This window comes from Apteryx rowi, unplaced genomic scaffold (genome assembly GCF_003343035.1).
Source record: "Apteryx rowi isolate R43461 unplaced genomic scaffold, aptRow1 scaffold_245, whole genome shotgun sequence".
NCBI lineage: Eukaryota > Metazoa > Chordata > Aves > Apterygiformes > Apterygidae > Apteryx > Apteryx rowi.
Window position 1 is genome coordinate 631,937 of NW_020448808.1, and position 24,403 is coordinate 656,339.

The 24,403-nt window shown below is 44.6% G+C and overlaps 1 protein-coding gene across 4 annotated transcripts in view; it reads left to right on the plus strand.

Moving 5' to 3' along the window:
* Positions 1-24,403, plus strand: part of GRIA1 (glutamate ionotropic receptor AMPA type subunit 1) — a 128,097-nt gene that overhangs the window by 59,869 nt on the left and 43,825 nt on the right. For 2 of the 4 annotated variants that reach the window (XM_026066654.1, XM_026066650.1), the window contains exons 3-7: positions 2,218-2,457; positions 3,913-4,097; positions 8,882-8,935; positions 21,196-21,357; positions 22,490-22,657. In XM_026066654.1, the coding sequence (XP_025922439.1) occupies positions 2,218-2,457; positions 3,913-4,097; positions 8,882-8,935; positions 21,196-21,357; positions 22,490-22,657 (809 nt within the window). The remainder of the gene's footprint in view (positions 1-2,217; positions 2,458-3,912; positions 4,098-8,881; positions 8,936-21,195; positions 21,358-22,489; positions 22,658-24,403) is intronic. The other 2 variants (XM_026066652.1, XM_026066653.1) reach the window with 2 other exon arrangements.

The window sequence follows — 24,403 nt, forward strand, 5'->3', positions numbered from 1 at the left end:
AAGATAAAATTCAAGGAAGCCATGCTTTGCTTAAAAACAAAACAAGCCAGCCAAGTTTTTGTCGGGATTTTTAATTGCACTGGATTGCTAAACTGCCCCGAGAATGTCACTTTACTCCTTCAGCAAATCTGAAGTCTAGGTCTCCAGAGATCATGTTCTGATCTCTCACATATGGCATATCGCACTGTTCATTAGACCCACTGGTCCAGTCACATGGAAATGATGTTCAGACTATTTCTATCCATATCTGCTACATTTCTTTCTGAATGTGTCAGTCCCATCATGAGGGCAGTGACTCCAGCTGATACAGATGCAATTGCTGATTGCAAAGAGAGACACTGCAGTGAAAATAAAAGATGAGAGTTTTATTTCTGTCATGATTTGGGCTTTGCAAGAAGTTCCTGCCCCGCAGAACTGTCAGTCCTCTTGGGGGAGGAGGGTATTGAGGTATTTGAGACTGTGGACCCTGGGGGTCAGCCAGAGAGCCTGTGACACATGCTGAGTGGTGAAAAGAGGACGGATAACCCATGGGAACAAACTGCTGAACTGAGCTTTCCAAAATCTGGATTCAGCTCCAAGAGGAAGCAGAAATTCCCACCAATGTCACAAAATTCAGTTCTCAGTTCTCAACACTCCACAGAGTTTCAAAAATCCGTCAGCTTCATTTTGGTGGCTAGGTGGAAGCTGAAGCTTCCTTTGCATAGTGGGCAGCTGGCTTCCTTGCTTTTCCCTCTGCGTATTTGATGCTGGGGGTCAAGAAGTAAGGAACAAAGCAACCTTATCCTGGCTGGCTGTAAGCCAGTTGGGGGTGACTTCTGGAGGGACAGAGCTTGGAACGAGCCCAGCTAAGGATGGAGCAAGCTCGGTTTAGGAGCCTGTCTCCTGCCGCACATGCAGAAGATACAGTACTGGCAGCTACCAGCTTGAATCAGGTCAAGGGATTCCCAAGCAATGCAGAGCACTTGCCAGGGGACCCCAAAATGTCACATCCAACTTCTCACCCTGCACTTTGGCAGAGGGGCCAGGGAGGGGGGAGGGACAAGTTGAGTCAATATAAATGTCACAGCCAAGGGTCTTCAGAGTCAGAGTGACAACAGGAGGAAACACTAGTGCCAGGAGTTCTGGCATAGGGAAAATGCTGTCACTGCCACCACCTCCAGCTTGGAGATTTATTGATAATAACTTGGGATGTACCATAAACAGGAGTGATATTAAATGAGTCTGACTATCTTAGGAACTGAGTTTTACAACCCAAAGTGTGAGCTCTCTCTGCCTCACTGAGATCCCGAGGCATTTTTCCAGCAGCTCCCACAATCTCATTAAGTGCTCTCCTGAGAAGGCCTTCAACCCGAGACAGCCCTCCCTGCACAGCACAGCGCTAACTACTGAGATCAGGCACAAATATCCCCTGGATCACCTGGCACACACCCTCGGGTCTTAGCCGTGGAGATCTCCCAGGTCATCACCGGAGCCTCACTGCGTTCACAGCCTTCCTTGCTGCCACCTTGTGAGGAAACCAGACAGAGCCACACAGGTGTCTCCAGGTACCCTCACGTGCCAGGTATCAGAGGCTTGGAGACCTCAGTGCCAGCAGCTTGTGCCTGGGGGTCGAATCCCGCTGTAGCAGTGCTGTGGCTGGATTGAACCTAGCTGAACCTTTGCTGAGATGCCCTCTCAGCATGGGCTCAGCTTCTGAGGTCAAGCTCATGGTTTCCTCCTGGAGTCACTGGCAGCAAAAGGTCATGTTGTGGTGCAAACCCTTTCTTTCTGCTCCATGAATGAATCCAGGGCTGCAATAGCAAGGCTGAGCAGCCACCTTTCTTCCACATAATAAAGCAGCTCCTGTTGCCAGACAGTGGCCATCCCAAGGAGGCAGGACTTGCTGTGCCAGGGTGCTTTTCTGCTCAGGGATTCCCTTGTTCAGACAACACATCACATCCCAGGAGCAGCAAAATTTCAGAAGAGCCCTGGGAACAGTGAATTCACTCTCCTGTGTCCCTTCTGCTGATCAGAGATAAAGCAGCTCTGTGGAGGTCAAGAGCAGAGCACCCTGTTCTTCATATGGCATGGGTTGCATTCACCAACCCACAGGCCTAGAGAAAATGATTTGTTGCAGAGATGCTGCAGCTCATCTCAGAGAAAAGATTTATTTTGATGGCTTCTCTGACAAACCTCCTTGTCCTTCTCCTCTCACAACCCTTTTCTGTGTTCTTCCAGTCTGCTCGCAGTTCTCCAAGGGCGTCTATGCCATCTTTGGATTTTATGAGAGGCGGACCGTCAACATGCTCACATCCTTCTGCGGGGCTCTCCACGTCTGCTTCATAACACCTAGCTTTCCCGTCGAAACATCCAACCAGTTTGTTCTTCAGCTTCGCCCAGAGCTCCAGGATGCTCTCATCAATGTCATTGAACACTACAGCTGGCAGAAGTTCGTGTACATTTATGATGCTGACCGGGGTAAGTCACAAGTAAGCAAGGAGAGTTATGGGGCAATAAAACATAGTGGTCTAGATGCAGTCTGTGCCTTGAGAAGTCCCTTTTCTGTGGGTTGCTGGAGGCTGAGCAGGTATGCTAAAGAATGGGTCACACAATGCCTTCCCTGTTCTTTATTCCTTTCCTAAATATCCATTCCTGACCACGGCTGCAAATGGGACACTGGACTAGATAAAGCGTTAGTCTGATCCACTACATCAGTGTTCATACTGTCAGGCCTGCACTACAGCAGCACAAGGAAATATTTTATGTCTGAGTGGTCTGGGTTTCAAATAGGGAGATTATTTATATTGAAGACATCCCATTTTCAATAGTCTGCCCAATTTAAGGCCACTTTGAGTCCCACATTTGTGAACGCAAAACAGCAGCTGCTCAGGTTTCACCTGAGAGCACATCAAGGCCTCAAATGAGCACATACAGCTGTGATATGTGTGTATGTTTGTGGCAGGTAGTTTTGAAAACTCTGAGTTCCCTGTGTTAATGAGTGTTGTTTATTAAAAAAAAAAAAAAAAAAGGAGCCTTTACTGGGCTTTTGGAAGTTATTACAGAATCACAGAATGGTTGAGGTTGGAAGGGACCTCTGGAGATCATCTAGTCCAAGCCCCCTGCTCAAGCAGGGTCATCTAGAGCACATTGTACAGGATCGCATCCAGGTGGATTTTGAGGAACATTCCCTGTCACTGCCTTGGAACTTAACATAAGCCCTTGCAGGGACTAGATGACCTAACAGACAAGGAGAAGGTGTAAAGCATCCCATCCTGCTTCCTGGTGTAGTGAGGCATGGGCATGCTGAATATCCTCAATGTCTGCAGTAGACAGAATTGTCTAGCTGGACTCCATGGTGGTGCTGACTAKGTATAATATCTCCTCTGGAAGGCTGTGCATGTAATTTAAGCAAGATACTTTTAAAAATAATGAAGTTTTCTGATGAGATGCTGCCAGGAGAGACAAGGATGCTAAATTTGATTGTGTATTGCGATTGCTGAGGGAGTCCCTAACCCTGGGAGTTCAGAGCCTAAACAGATCAAAGATGAGAAGAGAACTATGGCCCAGAGAAATTAAGTGATTTGGATAGTGACAGTCAACAGGACTGGGATTAGAGCTCTTATCTGAATCCCACAGCAGGGCCCAATCAACGAGACTGATCTGCTGATTACAAAGGAAAACTAGGCCTGGAATCATCCTATTTTCCTGTGGTAGGACAGAAAAGGCAATAGTCATTAATTCTAGCCCAGCTGTGTTTGGGTAAAATGCTAGACTATTAACTGCTAACTGCAGTTCTGCTGAGCTCTTGCGATGCTGGGTCAAGCGCAGCTTGAGGTAGCTATGCAGGCTGTCAGAAGGAAGGAAAAATGCCATTGCACAAGTAAACCCTGGTTCTCCCTCTACTGTCTTCTTCCTCCTCTCTTCCCATCACAGGGCTGTCAGTCTTACAGAAAGTGCTGGACACTGCAGCCGAGAAGAACTGGCAGGTGACAGCTGTGAACATCCTGACAACAACAGAGGAGGGCTACCGCATGCTTTTCCAGGAGCTGGAGAAGAAGAAGGAAAGGCTGGTGGTGGTGGACTGTGAATCTGAGCGGCTGAGTGCCATCCTTGGCAAGGTTGTTTTGGTGTGGGTCTTCTGGGAGGGGTTGTGCATGCAGGACAGGAAGGGTTGTTTCTCCTGGAGAAGTTTTTCTCCCCATTCTTGCTTGATCTGTGTCTCACTACAGGTTGTCATGGATGTGGTGTGTGTGCATTGCAGCAGACTGCAGAGCTCGCAAACATTTCTCTTTTGTATTATAAAATCGTATAAGGCCTAGGAGGTCCCACATATTCATATACCYGCCATGGGATCTTGTTCCCTACTTGTCTGACTCCTTTGCTGAGCCCCTTAAATCCTCAGTCCCCAGTGAACTTGCATTGTGCTAATTCCTCCAAGCAGTGTGCACAAAATGGCACTTTCTTATTCTACTTAGTTTTCCTCAGTTTTTTCCCCTCCTCTGAATTAGGATGGAACTGTGAATTGGCACTGCCAAACTTCTGGTCCTCCAGCCTCCATGTGTTGCACAAAATTCTCACAGCCATTGCCAGCAGGACAGATATGGAGAAACTTTATGGCACATCTGTAGTTTCCTTAGGAGCATTGTTTCAAGAGCTGGCTAGAGCCCAGCACCTTCCCAGGGCGTCCAGACTGCAGCAAGTTGAACTCCGAAGATCGGGTGCTTCCAGCTCCCGTAGTGCCTTGCAGCAAGTGAGACTGGTTCGTTCCCAGCCATCTCCTGGCTGTTTTGTCAGCTTAAGGCCAACAGTGTGACACTGTCATGAAGCAGATGGGATACGTGGCAGAGGACTCAGCAGCTATGATTGGGTGCCCTGCCTTACTCATCCTCAATCTAGGTAGGTCACTCAGTAATGCATACCGAGATTTTCCCCCTCTTCTTCCTTCCATGCCTACCTCAAAGCTTTCCCACCGACCTGAGCATGTATCTCTGTGGATAGGAGACAAATGCAAGGCCATGGACAGGCATCTGTCCCTACTTGAAAGGTCTTGTGTCCCCTCTTCAGTTCCAGCTATGATATCTTTCCCCCTCACAGCTACAGCCAAGGCCTTTCCCACTGTTGGGACTCCCCTCTCCACATGGCTTAGAAAGTGCATAACAGCACAAGCAGCTGGAGCACAGTGACACCTGCTATCATACTTCTTATAATCAGCTCTCTCTTAGCTCGTGCATCCCACGTTGCTTTGTTCGAGCTACCTGTCATCTCCCGTCTCACACTTCAGCTGCTTGCCATGGGGATAAGGACTGCCCTTTCATTAGCTGCACAGCTCAGTGACCAGCGCAATCCATCCTGGTAGGATATCGCTGGGTGCTACTGCATTATAAATAATAATGAAGCAGGTAGCAGGTTTTAACCTCAAAGTAAAGGTCATGCTCATGAAAAAGAGACCAGATTATTCTGGAGGGTGAAAGTCTTCTCTCTGACCACAGAGTAGCTACAGTAGAGCAAAAATTTTGATATGCCCTAGACAGTGAATTTGCTTTTTCTGCAAGCTTTCCTATAGGGTATATCAGTTTTCTAGGGTTAAGGGTGCTTTTTGTTGCAACTATTCTGCTGTCTTTTTAAACCTACTTTGTCTAATAAAAAGTTAAGTTCTGTAGTCAAACTTTATCTRTTTTGCCAAATATGAACAGGATAAGAAGCCTCTATTTCAAACTTCTTCAAGTAACTGGAGCAAGAGTTATGCTTGCATCTAACTGAAGCTGTTTGCAAGAACAGTAAAATCCTGTCTTGTGTTTATGTTTTTGCAATGCTGTAAAAACCACCCATTTTTAGGGAAAGGAGGGACAAATGTATTTTCCTATGTTAAAGACAGAACAATTCCAGCAGTCCTCTGTGCCCAGCAGGTAAGACAGGGCTTCTCCTGTTAGGGATAGGGCTGTATATAGCTTTTTTCTAACCTGTGTAATGCAATTCCATCCTCATCCGACTCCTTAGTCTGAGACCACAGGGATTTCTGACAGCAGAAATAGTTAGTTACCCCGGGGTAAGCAGGGGATCCAGGTCTTTCACAATACGCAGATGCTGAGAAGGGGCAAATGTAGTGTTTGGCTCATTATCACATGAGATTCAGCTAGGACTCGAACTCGGGCTGGCAGCCAGCCTCTCAGCTCGGTGCGCCAGCAACCTCTGCGTGGATGTCCCTGCTTTGTTTTTCCCGTCTCTCTCTTGGAGTGTATGAGGTGTTCAGAGAGCCACCTCAGCCTCTCAGGGATATTTTAATGCGTTTATCTTTTTTCCTGACAAGCCTGTCTCTGTCTTTTGGTGTCCGTGGATTTGTGCTCCCTGSTGAACAGAAGAGCTGAGGATTGCTGCATAACATCATTCACTCACACGTACACTCCAGTGCTTATATGTAGCTCTAGTTTCTTCTCCCTAACCCCTACAAATAGCACAAATAATGCCTGCCGACACCAGCACTGCAGTCCTGCAGTTCTTGAGACCATAGTTGTAGAAGGAGCCAGCGCTCAAAGCGTTAATGGTATGTGGGAAAACGACCTGATTTCTTTCTCGGAGGTTTCTCTGTGTCATGTCTCAAGGGCATGATTTATCTTTGCTGAGGTAACTGTCGTTTATAAGCTAGGCCTTGGTTCAGGGCAGGATATCCACAGGGCTGTACTGTATAGTCTTAATGGGATAAATAAGTGGTGGGTTGCATTCCATCAAAGCACTATATTGTTTTTTCCTTGTCTCTCATTAAAATGAATAACTGAAATTTCTCCTTTGCCACTGTTTCACTCTGAGAGGATTTCTCTCTAATAGATGTCAAACTGGCCCATTAAGAAGTGGGTAATGAAACCTAGGTGCCCAAGTGAGCTATCAGCATGCAGCCCTGCACAGCCTCTCACCACGTTCAGGCTAAGTGATAAATGCTATTATAACCTCAGCTTGCTACCGCCGTCCGGACACATTAGGACTGAGCAAGCATTTTAAAATAAATTAAGATCACAAATAACTGTGTAAAACGCAGGAAGCAAGCCTCATAATTCAGGTGGATGGGCTGCAAGATTAACAGCTCAGGGAAAGCTGGACGGCAGCCCTCTCCAGTTCATCGACTCTGACACCTACTAAAATAACAAAGGGACAGTTTGGGCACAAAAAGCCAATGCCAGTTATTATTGACACTGGAGAAATGGGGAATTGGGTTGTAATTCTTGGGCATCCCAATGCCCCAGGGATGCTTCTTCCTCCCACAAGGACCAGGACTTGCTGCAAAGATGAGTCTTAGTTGATGAATGGAAGGGGACAAGCTGGGTCTGGTTTTGCTTCTCAGATCTAGCCACAGAAGATACTCAGCTGGAAAAGAACCAGTAATAAGGGTATACATCTGTAGGAGAACAGAGGTTTTCATGAGGGCTCCAGACTCATCTGCAGAAGCCATGCTGAGGGTCCTGTGGGGAGAACCACAGGGCAGTGAAGCTGGTGGAGCTGAAATTGGTTGCATAAGAAACTGCTACTAAACGAAGCCTTCTTTGGAGTTAATTGCAGCCCCCATACCAATGCCGGGAACCAACTGAGTTTTAATGCACACAGAAGAGAGCTGCAGCAGTGAAAGGCTAAGGCAGATGAATCAGTTGCACAGAGCAAGTGTCAGATCGTTAATCCATTTGGAAATCCCTAAACAGCTGCCAACAGTAAGCTGGGAGTGCATCTGTCCTGAGGGGAGGGGAGTCTGTGCGCTTCCTGGGTTTAGGTGCTTCTCAAACACCTGCTACCAGCCCAGTATCAGAGAGAAGCCCTGGGCTAGACAGGAATACAACAGTCCTTTACATCATCGTTCTGGTGGTGAGGCTCTTTCTGGCCTTGCTGGCATTCCTTGCTGGATTTTGCTCGAGTGTTGGCAATTTAGCCAGTAATTCAGAATCAATTCATACGACAATGGAAATATGGAGTAGTATTGCCAGCAAAGAAACTGCATGGAAACAGCACAGTTTCAGCAAAAAATGGCATTTCTTGTGTTTTTCTCCTAGCTTGGAAGGGGTGTTGSTTTGGGCTTTTTCCCCTCCCTCCCTCCTTTTTTTTTCTTTCTGTATGTGGATTGGCTCAATCTGGCTCTCAACCTGGTAAGAATTTAACTCTGCCACTGAAAATCAGTGAAGAGAAAATTTAGTGGAAACCTAGAGCCATCAAGCATGATGTGATTTTAGATGTATTACTTCTGTATTTTTTAAATGAAGGAAGAAAAAGACAGACASCATCTGATCTCTGGATCTCTGGGATTATGGGCACATCAGATGGTCCCACAGATGGACCGCCGGTCTCTGGGACCATCTGATAGGCCCATAATCCCAGGCAAGCCTGTAACAGGTGGTGCATTTCTACCTAGACAAGGGAAACTGTTCTCACTAACGTAGAAATTTTCAAATGTTACAGATCTGGAAGCAGTTGTATTGGTTARAGAAAATAAAAACCTATCTCTCCAGGGATCAGGGAGAAAGAAAGGAGTGGCAAAGAGCATACATGGTATACTATGAGTATAAAGATGTCCTCACCATTTTGTTCCTTTAGCATCTGAAATCTAAATCTTGTTTAATACTTTTTTTTTTTTTTTTTAAAGAGACGTTCTCTCCCTGAACCCATAGGAAACATGTTGATTCAGGTCATTTGCTCTCCCTGCCTGTAGAATCTGCTTGGGAGTCTTGTCCTGTCTAATTTCAGACTTGCTGCTCAAATATCATATGTTGAAAGCTCAGTCCTTTTTCTAACTAGATTCTTTTACTATGTCTTATGGCCCCCATGCAAACAGTGTAACAGGGGAAAAAAATGGGGATGGTGGTCAGATAGGTGAAGCTCTACTTCTTGCATTGGTCTCTGCTAAATATCTTTGTTTTTTATCCTGCAGATCATCAAGCTTGAAAAAAATGGGAATGGATACCACTATATTCTGGCAAATTTGGTGAGTTTGGATATTGCTTACTTTATATTCCCTCCTTGGTGTTTTCTTTGTTAACTAATTTTTTGCAAAGCACTATATTCATAATTATGGAGATGGCAGCCTTTTTTTTTTTTAAATCCACCTTTTGGGTAGCAAAAGTATCATAAGTCCTCTGTGGTGTTCTCCTTGTGGTGTTCTGTCCAGAGCTAGTGAGATCATTGCCAGGGTATCTCCAAGGTTTCTGGCGGGGGGTTTGTCTCCAGTTTCAAATTGCATCTTTTCCAAGCCAGTTAAGCCAACTGTCAATTAAAGCAGGGAGGTTTTTTGCATGTCATGGGCGCTTGYGCTCCTGGCATCGCCCTCTCAGCTCATTTCAATTGGGCTACCAAGAAGCTGTCAACTGCTGGTAATGAGTTGCATTTTCTACTAGTTTTAACCCCATTTCAGTGTGTACCCCCCAAGCGAAGTGTTTCATATCCCATTAGCCGTCCTGAGAGCCCCCCAGGCCCAAACGGCAGACTTGCTGATGACAGACGCACTGAGATCCCTCTGACCTGCCAGTAAACCAAAGTTGTGTAACTTTTCTGCAACTTGGTGCTAAATCAAATCTTACTGTTATGGCTCTAAGGAAAGAATTGGATTTAAGGAGTTCTTCAAGGAAAAACTTCTCCTTTTAATGCAGGGGGGCATTGCCTGAGGACAGAGCTGTGCTGGGCAGTGGCAGAGCTGTCTTTCTGAGGCCATCTGCTGTCCCCCCCAAGAAAGCTGGAGAATTTTTCTGTTTAGGGAGGTTTGGGAAGAGGTAGGAGAAAGAGAGGAATAGCCCCAATTCACCGGGAGGCTGGAGGATTTCCTCCCCAGAGCTCCTACCAGAAGAGTCATTGACTCCTCTCCTCTCYGGACGGGCCGGTCCGTCCGCAATGGCAGCGCAGCTCCGGCTGGGCTCGGCAGCCTGGGGCCAGGACTGCTCTCTGGAAGAGGGCCCCCCTGCCCCCTGTGCCAGGCAGGGGTTTGGCGGGGCGGTTGTCCTTCAGCTCTGGTCCTGYGCGTGCCCTCCGCGGGGACGCGGTGGCCCGGCGAGGTGAGCCGCACACRGCGTCCGGAGCGACTTGTCCCTTCTGCAGCTGCAGCTGCAAGGCGCTACGTCAGGCCCTGGGTAATTAAACTTTAAACTACCAATTAGTCAAGCAGTTGCTGCCCTTCTCCTTCTCTGAGTCCCAAGATAACTCTGTAATTTGCAAGACAGAAATGGCCACGTAATTACCCGCGATGCCCTCGTAGTGACCCTGCACTTCTGSGCCCCGGCTACCCTGCAATTACAAAGTTAAAAATGGTACATTGTGCAGAGGGAGACATGCAAGTTGCAGAGCAGCCAGTAACTGCAGTTACTAATTTTTTTAAAAATTATTTGCTGTAACCCAGGGCCCCAGTCGTCAGAGGTTTATGCAAGTTCCTTCATTAAAGTGAAGCAGGGAAGCTGTCTGGAGTAGTGGGGGTGTGCGTGTCGGTATGTTTTTATGTATACCCATGGGAAGGGTAAATGAGCATATCACCTCTTCTCTCTGCACAGTTTCATAAGGATAAATGCATTAAAGGCACGAGGTTGTCTGATACTCAGGTGATAGAGCTATGAAGGACGTTTCCCTGTGCATTATGATACCTCTCTCTCCCGCTTTCAGCACTCTTCTCCCATCTTTAATTTCTTTTCTTAGCCTTCACAAATGCTGAGAGGACAGAGCTGGCTAGAAGAAGGYTGCATACTCAGCCAACATGGATTATAAATAATTAACTCGGAGCAAAAGGCTTTTCAGTTCTCCAGCCCCTCCACAGCAAGGCTCTGCCTCCCGGGCTGCTCAGCGGGAGCAGTTTTCTGTCCCAGCCGCTGGTCCCTGCAGCATCCCCAGTTCTGACGGGCCCCCCAGAACTCACTGTTATTAGCAGTRCTTTTCAAGTCACTTTGATTTTTGGACAGAAGAAGGGGAGAGAAAGGACCAGAATATCTTTCCTTTGTTTTTCCTTCTGCTTAAAATCCAGCATTGCATGAGAGCCAACCTCCAGAGACAGGAATGTAAAACAATAAAAGAAAGAAGGGTGTAATCAAACAACCCGGGAAAACCATTTAAAAAAAAAGGGAACAACACTCCTCAACATTATGATGGCCCTTTCATGGGCAGGTTTCAGACGCCAAAAGCCAAATCAGTTTTCTTGATGTACTGCGCCTATGTGAGAGCTACTCGCTCATCGATYCTGTGAGGAAAATGTCAAAAGGGCTCTGAAGATCCCGTGCTCCTGAGACCACCATAGGGACGAGGAAGTAGCACATCTCCCCTGCGTGGGGATGGCCAGGGATGTTATAAGGGGGTGGCAGAATGTGTCAGCATCTGGGGGGGTTAAACACTGTGCAGATGCTTTAATTCAAGAGATCGTGGTAGCTTTAACCCTTTTCTAAGGACATCTCATTCCTGGAGTAGAGCCTTCAGAGGGTGTAACGTGCTGTAATTTATTCACACTGACTCATATACATAGTGGATAGACCTTAAATACCCCGTGTTTTCCCCTGTAGATGAGTCCTAAGGGGACAGGGTGTGCATTGCCCACACACCCACATGTACCCGCATGTGCATATCCGCACACGTAGAAGCCAGCCTGATTTTGTGGAAGTGGCACAGTTTAGAGTACTGAGTTGTAAGAGTATAAATTAAGAGCTAAAAACTGCAAATGCCTTTAGATTTCCAAAGGAGTGACTTCTTGTTCCTTGTGCTGACTGATGGAGTCCTGATTTTAGGAGTCTCATCCTGTCCCGTCAATGTGAACATAAGGGTCCTTCCCTGGTTGGGACAGGCTCTGCCTTGCAAGTCAAGGGAGCCCTCAGCTGGTTCGTGGCTGCCCATTGCTTGGTTACTTGCACTAGCTAGAGTGAGTGGATGAATTTTCAAGACCTGCCTCTTTGCCAAACTACTGAAATTTTGGGTCTCTTCCCCACGAGGGAACAATCATGGAAATGGCACATTTGAAGCAAATGTTAGGAATTTCTGGTCATATGCTTGTTCAGAGCTACACTCAGCCAAACGCAGAGTACTCTCCAGTTGCAGCAGCTCCGAATTGGTTTTGCATCAGGAACCTAAAGCAAGTAAGTTCGTGAGCAAATGCACTGGCCAAATGAGTCCTACCAAAATCATTCAAGAGAGCATTTGAACAAGGTGGGACTTGCTGCCTGGCCAGAGGCAATTCCTGAGCAAAAGGAGGGACTAGCTTTTATTAATCAATGGTTGTTTGCCCAGCGGTTGCTGTCAGGAAAGCCGTAGTAGAGTACCAAGCAGAATTTGACAAGCAGCAGCAAATGAAAGCTAGTATTTCTTAGTAGGRACAGCTTTCTTTTTCAGTGAAATTGCTGTTGCCAAGGTGAGACAATAGCATTTCTGTGTTCACAAAGAAAAATGAAATTGTTCTGCACCTTAGGCCATGGACAAACATCCTCCTCCAAATCTGGCTGTGCCTGTTGAAGGTACAAGCTCTCTTGTCTGCTCAGCCCTGCCCGTCCACGAAGGTCTGTCCCATGAARGTTTTTCTCCAATGACACTACCAGGGGAAGGGTTCATGTGAGCATTCCTGCCTCTCCTTGGGGCAGAATTGGCCAGGTCAGCACATACCTCCTTCCGCAGTGATTTCTTTGTCTGGTCTGATTTTGCAGCTAAGGGATGGTGAGGTGCAGCTGGGGAGCCCCCCCCCCCCCGAGGCTTATCAGCCAGTACAGCCATTTGTACACAAAATGTCAATGGCTTTTGCAAACCCATGAAAACTGGATCCTCAGCCACTACCCACTAGAGTTACTCCAATTAGCTTTCACCAGCTGCCGGTCTGTATATTTGTCAGGTATACCAGCATAAGGGTTTTGCAGTCCTCTCCCTCCMTCCCTCTCTGTCCCTGCTCTCTCTGCTTTTCCTTTTAGAGCTCAAAGAGGTTTGGCAAGTTTAAGAAGTGTTTGTTTCTGTGGGTTTTATTTTTCTAAGCTTTGTTCTCAGCCTTTGAGAGCATCAGTCTACTAACCACAAAGGAAAAAAATACAGTCAATCCTCTCAGAGGAGCAAGCTTAGAAACTTCTGGGATTCCTTTCTTTTGATGTTGCAAACTTTTTCCCTATAACCTTGGCTTCATGTGTCTGTTCGTCTTATGCCAGGGATGTAGGTTGACTACTGTCAGTAATGGGAGAACATCAGCTCTCTTGGGCAAAGAAAAATCTTTGTCTTAAAATAAGTGACATTCCTGTGACCTGTCTTTAAAAGAAAAGTATTAAGGACAGCTGCCATATATGGTGTTTTAGCTTTTTTTTTTTTTTTTCCCTGAGCATTATTCCAGGTTCTTCTTTTAGCAGATGCTCTGGTTTGAAGTTGAATAGGTAAGTGTATGAGTTTGCTGATGCTAGGGTGGCAGGGAAGAGAAAAGATAAGAACAGTGTCGATTAGCAAAGGTAAGCATTTTTTTTCTATGCCATTTTATATCAGCATGTGTCAGTGCTGAGTTAGGCCATGGACAGAGTTTCACTTTGCAAGCAGCTGTGATGGTTTCAGAGGTTACCAGTGCAGCAGTTTTCCAGCACAGTGACTTGCACAGGACGTAGACTAAATCCGCAGGTTTAGTTCAGTTCACCTGTAGTTTAAATGTGCTTTTTCCTGAAAATGGAAGTGGAGATCTTGGGAGAAATTCTGCACCACCAGGGCTGAGACATGGTAACCTGAGACAGACTGCAACCCTTGGAAGGATTTTTGCTGAAGCTAATGAGGTCTCATAAATATGAGTGACTTACTGTGGCTTAAAAAAAATTACTGAGCATCAGGTGAGCAAATGACATTATATTACAGCCACTGGAAGGAAAAATGGTTTTGCTTAGATCTCAGCAAAAGGGTGTCAAGCTAACAGGTTTCCTCTCCCATTTGCAATCTCCTAATCCATTAGCCTGGCTCATCTGGCAAGGATTAACTTGTAAATCCATGATATCTTTCTCATGGTGACTTCATCAGTGCTTATTTCTACTCTGAACTTGCCTTTCTTCAGCTTCCTCCACCAGATTTATGTCTTTGTTTGCTAGACTGAATATTCCATTAGTGAAGTTTTGTTCCTTGTGTAGATACTTGTAAATTGTGATCAAGTCACCCCTTAATCATATCTTTGATTGAGGTCCTGGAATCTGTCACTATAGGGCATGTTTCCCAAACATTTAAATCAGCTTCTTCTCTGAAAGCTCTCTAAAGTACAAACTTCCACCTAGAAGTCTGTCTGTCTGCCTGGACTGAGGTTTCCAAGATCTGTATGATCATTTATTCCCAGTATGTTGTGCAGCAATAGGACTGGGCTGACGCAAGCAATAACAACACACACAAAAAAAATCTTATTCCTGCCGAACTATACAAAATCAAGTTATTGGTCACTTCCAACCATGTGTGCTTCAAGTGTGGATCCTCACCTGACTTAGTTTGCTTGGTGCCAATAGACCAGCGCAAAACAGACTCCACAAACTTCAAGGCTGGGACTCTATCTGACAGCGTGCCCCCTCCCCGCACCTTTCTTTTCGCTTTCTTTCTCCTTCATTTGATTCTTTGTTATAGCGAGGACTTGCATGTTTTGCTGCCACAATAGGATTTGACATATTAATAATTTTGCAGACGAGAAGAAGTCATTTCCTGTTGGAAAGCATGCTGGAATGATACTTGAGCAGATGGGCTCTTTTTGACATACCCTCCTTCTTAATACAAAGTGATGGGAGTGAGGAATGATGCTTTACTGGAGAAGTCAAGCTTGAAGATAATTTGGTATATTAGGAATGCTCTGTCTGGAAACACTCCACTTGGCACTCCCTGCAGGATGATCCAGAGTACCTTGGAATGACAGAAGCCACTTTGTATTCACTCGACTGATCTACAGCAATTCAGAAGCAGTTGTTTTGTTTTGCAAAGTTTCTTATAATCATAAAGTCTGTTAGCAGGAGGCAGTCTGGCATGGCAGGCCATACATGCATTGCATCTAAAGAGAGCCAAGCCATTTTCCTGATGCTGCCATAGATTTCTAGGTGAGCTTGGGTGAATTGCTTAAACTCGCTCTTGCTCCTCCTGCCTCATTTGTGAAACAAAGAAGACAGCCATGCACAGTGGAAGAGGTTACCTCAAAACTGCTTTTGAAGAGAAATTCAGATTTCACTAAGCAATGAAAAAATATTCTCTTCCTGGAGATAACTCCACTATAAGAAATAAAAACAATTATAAGCTTCTGTGCGTAATGCCCTAATCCATCTTTCTTAATTTGCATTAAACTAGAACATTTTTGTGGTCTCCCTCCCATAATAACAGCAGAGCAGTTGCAGTGGGGCGTGCCCACAGCTCCTGCAGCTCCTGCCTTGGGAGTGATGGAGATGCTCACGCCAGTGAGAGAACCCCAAGTAATATTTTGGTGTAGGGCACAGGTTCATAAAAAGAAAATAAGTAGACTCCAGTCTGTTCATCCCAGACAAAAAAGGACTGAGAAACCTTACTCAGAGGACAGTGCACTTATTACTGGGATGAGGGGGCTGTGTTTTGGTTCAGCCAGCAAGCCCTCTCCAGGCAGTCCAAGAGAAAGGGGCCTTTTCTCTGTGTCCTCGTTCAGAGATGAGCATTACCAGTCTCAGTGGAGGATATGGAGGGTGGAGAAGATGCAAAGGGAAGAGAAAAAATAACAGCATTTCTCAGAAATTTGACAGTCTTCAAGGAGACTCTCTGAAAGGCCCTCCTCTCAGGAGAAGCCAAGACTTAAAGTAAAGGTGCAGAGATTTTGAACCGTGCTGTGGTTGGGCTGCATGAAGGTTTATGAGAAGAGCAGCTGCAGCCTACCAGGAGCTCAGGCCTCTCTGGCTGTCAGCAGAGCTTCAAACGCCCAGTTATACTGTAGGAGGTGCCCTGTAGGGCAAATGGCAGCAATTAATACCAATTTACTGAAATACAGAGAGAATTTGAAGGTGTGGAGCTGTGGCTTGTTGTCTGTTGATGTCAGGACACAACAGATATGGAAGTGAGCTGCTTCGCCACTGCTGCTGTTGCCCTGCAGATCAGCAGGGATGGAGGAGAGGGACTCRTAGCCTGCAGCACTCCTAGGAACGGGAGAGACCAGGCAGCTCTCCTTCTCCATCACTTCACCGTGTCAGCTCATGTCTGCGCTCCCCGCACAGGACGAGCAGTGCTGCCTGGTGTCGTTGGTGCCCTGTGAGGAGGCAGAGGTTTAAAACGATGAGGCAGCTAAAGACGAGCGTGGAAGGGGACGTGCAGGGGCCTAAGTGATGTTGGCAGATCTGAAGATGGTCACGCGCAAGGGGATGAGGGCTTTCCCTGTGCCGTCTGACAGCAGCCTGTGCTGCCCACTCAATGTCTCGCCTCCTGATGATGTTCTGGGTATAAATAAGGAGCTGGCTGATTTCTGGAGGACTTTCTTTTCAAGGCAGATCCCTTCTGGGCTGGTTAATCAAGATGGATTCATGAGGCCCATTTCAAGCCATCAGTCTTCCTGCATTATGCATTGCCTTTGATGACTGAGCCCACAAGCAGTGGAGAGGAATATAAATGTGTGACTTGCTGACACCTCTCCGAGGAACCACAGCAGTGAATGGGATAGTAAACAACCTCTGGCTGAAAAACGGTTTCAGTTTAAGCACAGCATAAAGAACAGATGCAGCAAGGAAAACACAATGAGGAAGGAACCCTTCCCAATACAGCCATGTTTTCCTTTTGCTCTTTGAAGGCATTAAGGTCTTTAGCAGCTGTCCATATTATTTACTAACAGCAGGACTTCTCCATGTAATTGCTTTGCGAGGTTCATTAAAGTGGAGAGAACAGTCCACGATATGGATTAAAGAACAGGTTTTCTCCTTTGAGCCAAGCCTGGCTGCTGTCCACGCCATGCATTTCAGCTGCTGAGAGTCAGAGCTGGCGTGGAGGAGGGCAGCTGCCTCAGCCCGTTGGCACCAGTGGGCCCAGATTTCTGTGGTTTATTGTCAGCCCGTAGTTCAATGTCTTTCAGAGTAAACCAAGTGTTTTCCAGGTGTACGCAAGGCGGGAGGCCGTATTTCCTGGTTTGCCAAGCTGATTTTGCAAAGCAAATTTAAATCCAGGGAACAGCTAGTCCTGCTGTAGGCACGGTGGACCGCAGATGCGGTGTCCCTTCCAGCCCGGGTTCACCGCCTCCCAGAGCGGGCTGAGCCTGCTGAAATGTTGTCTCCCTTGGAGTCCCTGCATCCAGGCACTGCCCCACTCAGGAACTGGGGGACTTCCGTGGTGCCTCCAAGTCCTGCTGCACCTGGTTTCCTGGGGGTGTTGGTACCGAACCTGTGCTGGAGCGTGAGATCCTGTATTCCTGCTGTTCCTCTGATTTCCCCAGGGACAGACAGTTCTCCATGAGGAGCTGAAACCAGATACCTGCTTGCCCAACAAATAGGCCCCAAGCGGTTCAGGTCTAAAGAGCCTGGAGAAGGGCCACTTCCATCCAATTCCAGGGATTCTGCCCGTTTCCCTGAACAGATGTGGCTGCAAAGCTGACTTTTTCTATTCTTTAGCACATTTTTGGAACAGTTCTGGCCCTTAAGGGCCCAGGGAATATTTCATTCCAGTACTTGTCCACTTCCTACTGGTTTTGATTTGATGCCAAAGGGAAGCAATTCTATGCTGGTTCCTTTCCAAATTGCTTGATACTGAAGCTATTGCTGCAAGCACCTCTGCTGCTCCACAGCAGTGGAGTGCAATCTCTCCTTAGCGATTTACTGATGTCAAACTGTAACTCTTTTCCTATCCAATCTTACTGTCTAGAATGATAACTTTCCTACTTTTTAGGCCCTTTCTCTGTTGGATAAGTATTGTGTATGTTTGCATTTCTTTCAGATTTCACTTATGCTGTGGCTGTCACAAATGTCTGTTGCAACTGCCTTCCTCCCCTTGATCTGTTAACAAATTTTACAGTCTTTAATCTTGGAGATCCAGTTTCTCAATGTTCTTATTCTCAGTACTTCCTGGTAATGTGAGGCTTTACATAATTAATATTTGTGATGCCATGCCCAGGACTGGATGCGGTCCAGCGCAAAAGGGACCCGTACAACAGCACACCCATCACAGTTGGGAGGTCACACTGCATGCACACAGAGACCTGCGGTGGCAAGGGGAGCTTCTGCAGCCTTCAGATTCCCCCAAAACCTTTCCCTGATGTACTCACATAGAGTTGTACTATATAAAACTTTGATATTAGGGATGACAGATTGTATTTATTACTCACATAGTGTTATTGTTCTCTGCTAAATTCGCTAATGATGAAATAACTGGTGATAATATTCCACAGTGGGTTAGACAATTACATCCCAGATGGGACAGCTGCTCTCTTCATCTCCATCCCACATTTTTTGCAGACTCAGTTACAAACTCAGGGCTAGCCCAGACTTCTGCTTTTTATTTCCTGAATTCTAAATCAGACAGATTGAAAACTAAATAAAAGGTCCCTTTTTTTGCAAGATGTGGCTATAGTTAGGACAAGATGATGGATGATTGATGGCTTCTTTACTTGCAAAAATTGTAATTCTCCTGTTTTAATCTTTCCTGCAAGCCTTGACTGATATTCCAGAAAGATAGATAAACACATTTAATTCCTGATACCACTTTGTGAATAGAAGCACCTTCAAAAGACAATTTGTGTAACGTTTGATATATATTCTTGTTTATATCTTAGACAGCAAGAATTCATCACCACTGGGAATTGGTTCCTAAAATTTCTGACCACCGGTATTCCCAGTTTGACTACATTACACTGGCAGATTAGCTGTCATGTCACCCAGCCCTGCTCTAAGCAGATTTCTGTGGTGCAATGATTAAAATTCCTTTGTAATTAGGACCATTCCTGTACTAACCTTGTRCTGGGGCATGTGGAGGAGGGATAACAGGTGAAAGCAGTTATTTCAGCAGCTGATAACAGCTGAAATGCAAAGACATAGTCAAGGTTAGATGACATCCTCCCTGGTCCCATCTGTTTTAAACAATTGGGAAAACTTCAGAGGTCTCCACGCTTTTTAACCAACCTGAATTATGTCAAAAAATGACTTGAGGGGAAAACTAATCTAATCTTCAGGAAGAATTCATTCCTTTTGTCTATTCACATCAATTTAAATTTTTTTATAAGATGAATCCGATGAATATCATTGAATACTTGCTTCAGCTTCAAAAAGCTTTGGTTTGGGGAAAACAGTGAAAGACAGTTTTCAACCCCTGCTGTCCAGTCACTGGTGTTGTAACCTTTTTTGAGTTTTACCATTTAAATCTGCTCAATGAGGGACTGGGACACTAGGCAGGACATCCTACTCATACTCTCTTGTGAACTTGCACTTTTCTTCATGCCTTTGTTGGCCTTCCAAGGAGGAGCTGGTGGCACAAACTTCAAGTTGCTGCATGATAGTTTCTTTTGACAGATTTTCTTCCCCTGAGTACCTCCCAGGAGCAAAATGTCAGTGTAATTTGGTCCTAGCCATGAATAACCAGTTGGCAACCTGTGAGGTTCCTCTTACTGAACCTTAGGAGCTCTATGTGTCAAAAAACGCTTGGCCTGAAATGCATTAAAATGTCAGGAACAGTTATCCTACTGCATTTCCTGTTCATTAATCATAGCTTTGGCTTTCTGAAACCCCTACGCTAGCAATTACAAACAAGATTGATGTGGGCTAAACCAGCATTCTGAGGAATACATACAAAATATCACTGCATGGTTTTTTTTTTTTACCTAAATCACTGCACTTTGAAGCAAAATAAATCATATTTGGAGCATCTGTACATCTACATCCAATCCTAAACCAGTAAGAGGATGCTAAATTGCTCACAAAAAGCAGGAAGAAAAAGTGTGAAAGTCTCTAAAGACATTTTTGAGTCATTTGTGACTTCCTTGGTCTGACATTGATGTGAGAGGGCAATTTAGTCTTTTCCTTGCAAGCTGTCTGCTCCCACAACAGGTTTCCATCTGACAGCTTGACCCTGACCTTGGACGTTAATGAACTAACTAGCTCCCCCAGCCCATGCACAGAGAGCACCACTTTGGAAACCCAGTGAGTCTTTTGTGGGAGGGGTGTGTTTTGGCTTTTCTAACTCACAGCATCATCACGTATATTGGGAGAATGCAAGATCCAAAAGGTGCCTGGAGAGGACATAGAACAGCAGCACATCATGGAGGGGAGAGGGAAAGCAAAGCTGCATCATGTATGTTCCATTCATTTTCCCTCGTGCGTTATGGTTTCTCATGATACTAGTGAAACTAATTAGCTGCATCTCTTGTGCCTGTACTCCAAAAGAAAACACCAGACTTCTGCCTGTCTCCACACAATGGCCAAGCAGGAGAGCAAACCCCTGTTCAAGCTCCCTCTGCTTTGGGCAAGGGGGCACAGCAAAGAGTTTCTCAAATTTGGAGCGCTGAAAAGATAGGATCAAAGCAAGGAGGCCAAAATATGACCTTGCTTGCAGTGTCTCTCTATTAATTTGCCTCTGATTCAACTGAAGTGTTTCAGCAGTTGCTTTTTATGTACCTGTGAATTACCGGTGACAGCAATTCCACGCCACCACCCCAGTATACCTGTGGATTTGTGCACTTGTGTTCATCACACAGGGTGGGCAAGAGGTAGGGGAAAACAGTAGAGAAATGAGAGAAATGAATTTCACCAGTAATCTGAGGTGCAAAAAATGCCTTTTTCTCCCAAAGTAAGCAAATCCTATACCCTGTCTTTTCTAACAGCTGGACTCCTTTGACAAGCTAACTGACCACATACTTTTTAACCTACTGAAAATTCATTATTCAGGATTTGTTTTTTCTGCAAACCGTAACTTGAAAAGGAGTTGCCTCTCCATTGGTAACTGAATGCATAAAAGCTAGAGATGGCTGAATAATTATTTCTAATAAATGTTTGTTGAGAATTTTGATATTTTCATCCAAGCATTATCTGAAATATATTTTTCCATTATTCTGCTAGCTTTCTTGCAAAGGAGCTATTATTAATATGACTATTCATCTCTGGATGGAAACAGCAGGATGCATCCCGCTCAGAGCCCTCCTGTTGCCTGTGAGAAAGGCAAATTCACCCCATGGTGTGGGAAATGGACCTTGTCCTAGAGTTCAGGATCTTGCTTAGCAGAGGGAAGAGATTTTTCTAAGCCAGCTGCCTTATTCATAGATAGGCAGGTTTCCTATTATCCACCCAGAAATGTGTTCCTCCGATGACCTTCTCTTGTTTTTGTCTCCTGTACTAGGGATTCATGGATATTGACCTGACAAAATTCAAGGAGAGTGGAGCCAATGTCACTGGCTTCCAGCTGGTGAATTACACAGATGCTGTTCCAGCTAGGATCATGCAGCAGTGGAAGAATAGTGATGCCAGGGAACATCCTCGTGTGGACTGGAAGAGGCCAAAGGCAAGTGGTATAGAAAACCGTTTAATTTAGGCAGGGTCTTGCCTCTTTGTGATCACACTGAGCTCTTGAATCTTGCTTTTCTTGCTCCTAAAACCCTGTCACTTAATATAGTTGTGAACTTTATCCACTCCATGTGTCTCAACACTGTCTGAATGTTACTAAGCAGTAGCTGCTGCCTGCTAAGAAATGCACAAGATGATAGTGTATTCACTCAGTCTCCCAGTTTTCACCCTTCTTAAAGCTAAGGATTAAACATCTCCTCCTGTTTAGGATTAAAAAAAACAAAAAACTCACTAGCTCCTTAACTGTTGACTTGTTTGCTAGATCTCTAATGATAATAAATTCTCTCCAGATTTTCTTACCAAGCATTTCAAGTCACTGTACAACAGCCAACAAGTATATGTTAATTCCTGACACAAAAGACTGAAGCTGTCAAGAAGGGAGAAACGGGTTGTTTTTTTTCTATTTGACATTTGAAAACAAATATACACACTTGTGGCAAACACCTAGAAATAGAAATGGCAACCTTGGAAAAATGAGTTTGAGAAAGTTGCAAACAAATAAATTGGTAGATGATCAAGGAATTAACTCTAATGGTTGCCATTCACCCTAGAGTTTTATACTGTTTCCTATACAAGTTTCTGCTTGAATAAACTCATCTTTTGCATAATTTTTGCTTATTCAAGCAGAGTTTTCTGGTTTCCATATAAGACCAGAAAGGGTGACATATCTTTTATTTTTGAGTATCATATAGCCTCATATTCACACTGTATAATGTATTTCTTAGAAGCTCATTTTCATGAATCTAACTAAATAGAAAGACTCAGGTAACAGGTGAATGCCTTGTAAGGTTCAGGGAGCACAATCTGATGGCAATTCAGCTAGAACAAAAGGCAAGCACAGCAGCCCTTAGTCCTGCATCAGGAGCTGCTCTTTCCCTCTCGAATCCTCTGGGGTACAAGGTTCCAACTTTCAGAAGTCAACAAGACAGTAGTGATTAGAGGAAGTGAGATGCTGGAAGGATAAAAACAGAACAAAACCATCTGAAAACTTGCCGTGAGGAGAACCACTGTAACAAGCATGAGGGCAGCTAACCCTAACGAACGATGTGCAACTCCCCTTCTCTTTCTAGTACACGTCTGCTCTTACTTACGACGGGGTTCGGGTGATGGCAGAGGCGTTTCAGAACCTGCGGAGGCAGAGGATTGACATCTCCCGTCGCGGGAATGCCGGGGACTGTCTCGCCAACCCAGCTGTCCCCTGGGGCCAAGGCATTGACATTCAGAGAGCACTGCAGCAGGTTAGACACCGAGCCAATGCCGGTCGCGGACATTCGTACAATAACGGATGGGAAGCTGAGGTGGGGCTGGGGAAGACGGATGCTTAGCAGCAGAAATGCCAAAAGGCTCAAGCAGACTGAGGAATGGGTCTTTCCAGATTAGAGTCAGGTCTCTAAAAGAGCTCAGGAATGCCCTTGTTTCCTTTAATTTCTGTTGGAGTTCTGGGATTGAAAAGCCACAATACTCTCCCATGAAATCATATTTCCCTATTTTTATCTTCACCACTACCTCAAATCATGTTTTTTGAAGCTCCTTCAATTCTTTGTGAGCTTGGCTTCAGTTCCAGACTATTAATGAAGTTCAAAGCTATGTGAATTTTGCCTTATGTGTTCGCTTTTGTCAGAATGTTTTCAAAGCCAAAATTACAGCTTGTTTCTTACTGTAAGGATTGGTAAGAGTCTTAATAACAGCCATTTTGAAAATTTATTCCTTAATAATTTGAAAATCTTCCTTTTGCATGCTGCATAAAACTTTAGATTTTTGAATAAGCAAAATCTAAACTAAACTTATAGCAAGATGGAAAAACATCAAACTTACCAAAGATGTAGCAAGGCAGTACACTTCAAAATTTCATTAAACCTCAAGACTGACATTCATTGCTAGTGTTCTTCTTTTTTCAGACATATACTCTACTTTTTTCTCATAGTTTGTGCTAAATTTATTTCAAAAATAGATGATTCCTTGGAAATACTGTTAGTTCAGTGTTATCCAAATATAGCTTATCCCATCTTCTTTCCTTAACTATGAAGGCAAGAAGAACAAAATTAGCTTGGTTATTTTGTGCCACACATAAATTTTGCCAAGTATTTTGTTTTGATTTGGTTTGAGTTTACTGGTAAATAAGGATTCTTTTAAAACCAAATCTTACACTTGATTTGATTTGATTGCTTGGATTTGATTTATTCCCAGGCCTGCTATTGACTGTCTGTGTGACCTTGGGCAAATCACTGTCATAGCTTTTCCAAATTCTTATAATAAAATCAGCCTCCTTGATGCATTAGGGAGATCGGTTACCTAATAAACATGAAATACTTGGAAGTCATCTGATGAACCATGGGCACTCAAGCATTTTCCTTCATTGTATTTACGAGAAGAGGAGATTAAAATTAGATCTGCTTGGAAAATACAATTTTGTGTGTGTGTGTGTGTGAAAATCTGAAGTTTGCCTCTCATCTCTTCATTAAGGCAATTTCAAAACTCTTCATTTTTTAACAGCAGTGCATTTGAGCAAAGAACACAAAGAACTACTTGCAAAATTTGTTTCTTTACCATTGAAAAATTACCATTGAAAAATTATCATTCTCCAAATGTTTGACCAGTTTAATCATGATGATCAGAATAAAAGGCTCTGAAACTTGTAGGAGAAGAAGGAAATTCCTTGGGAAGTTTTAACTATGAATTTAATAATCATCTAGCACTTAGTATTGTAGCAATAGCTACATTATAGAAAGAGGCAGATGGAAATAGAAAGAATTTATGATTAGACTGAGGGTTTGAGTTATCCATTCTACAAAGATTCACAGTTACAGCAATTCTTACGTATATTCACAGTGTGCTTTTTCTTCACCTTCCATTTGCTAATGCCTAAAATTTTATGATCTGTTTAAAAGAAAAAAAGTTTCTCTACTCAAATGTCTTGAATAAGCTCCTGAATTGCCTCATTTCTGTTTAGTGTAGGAAGGAGTCATGGATGGCAGGAGCAAAAA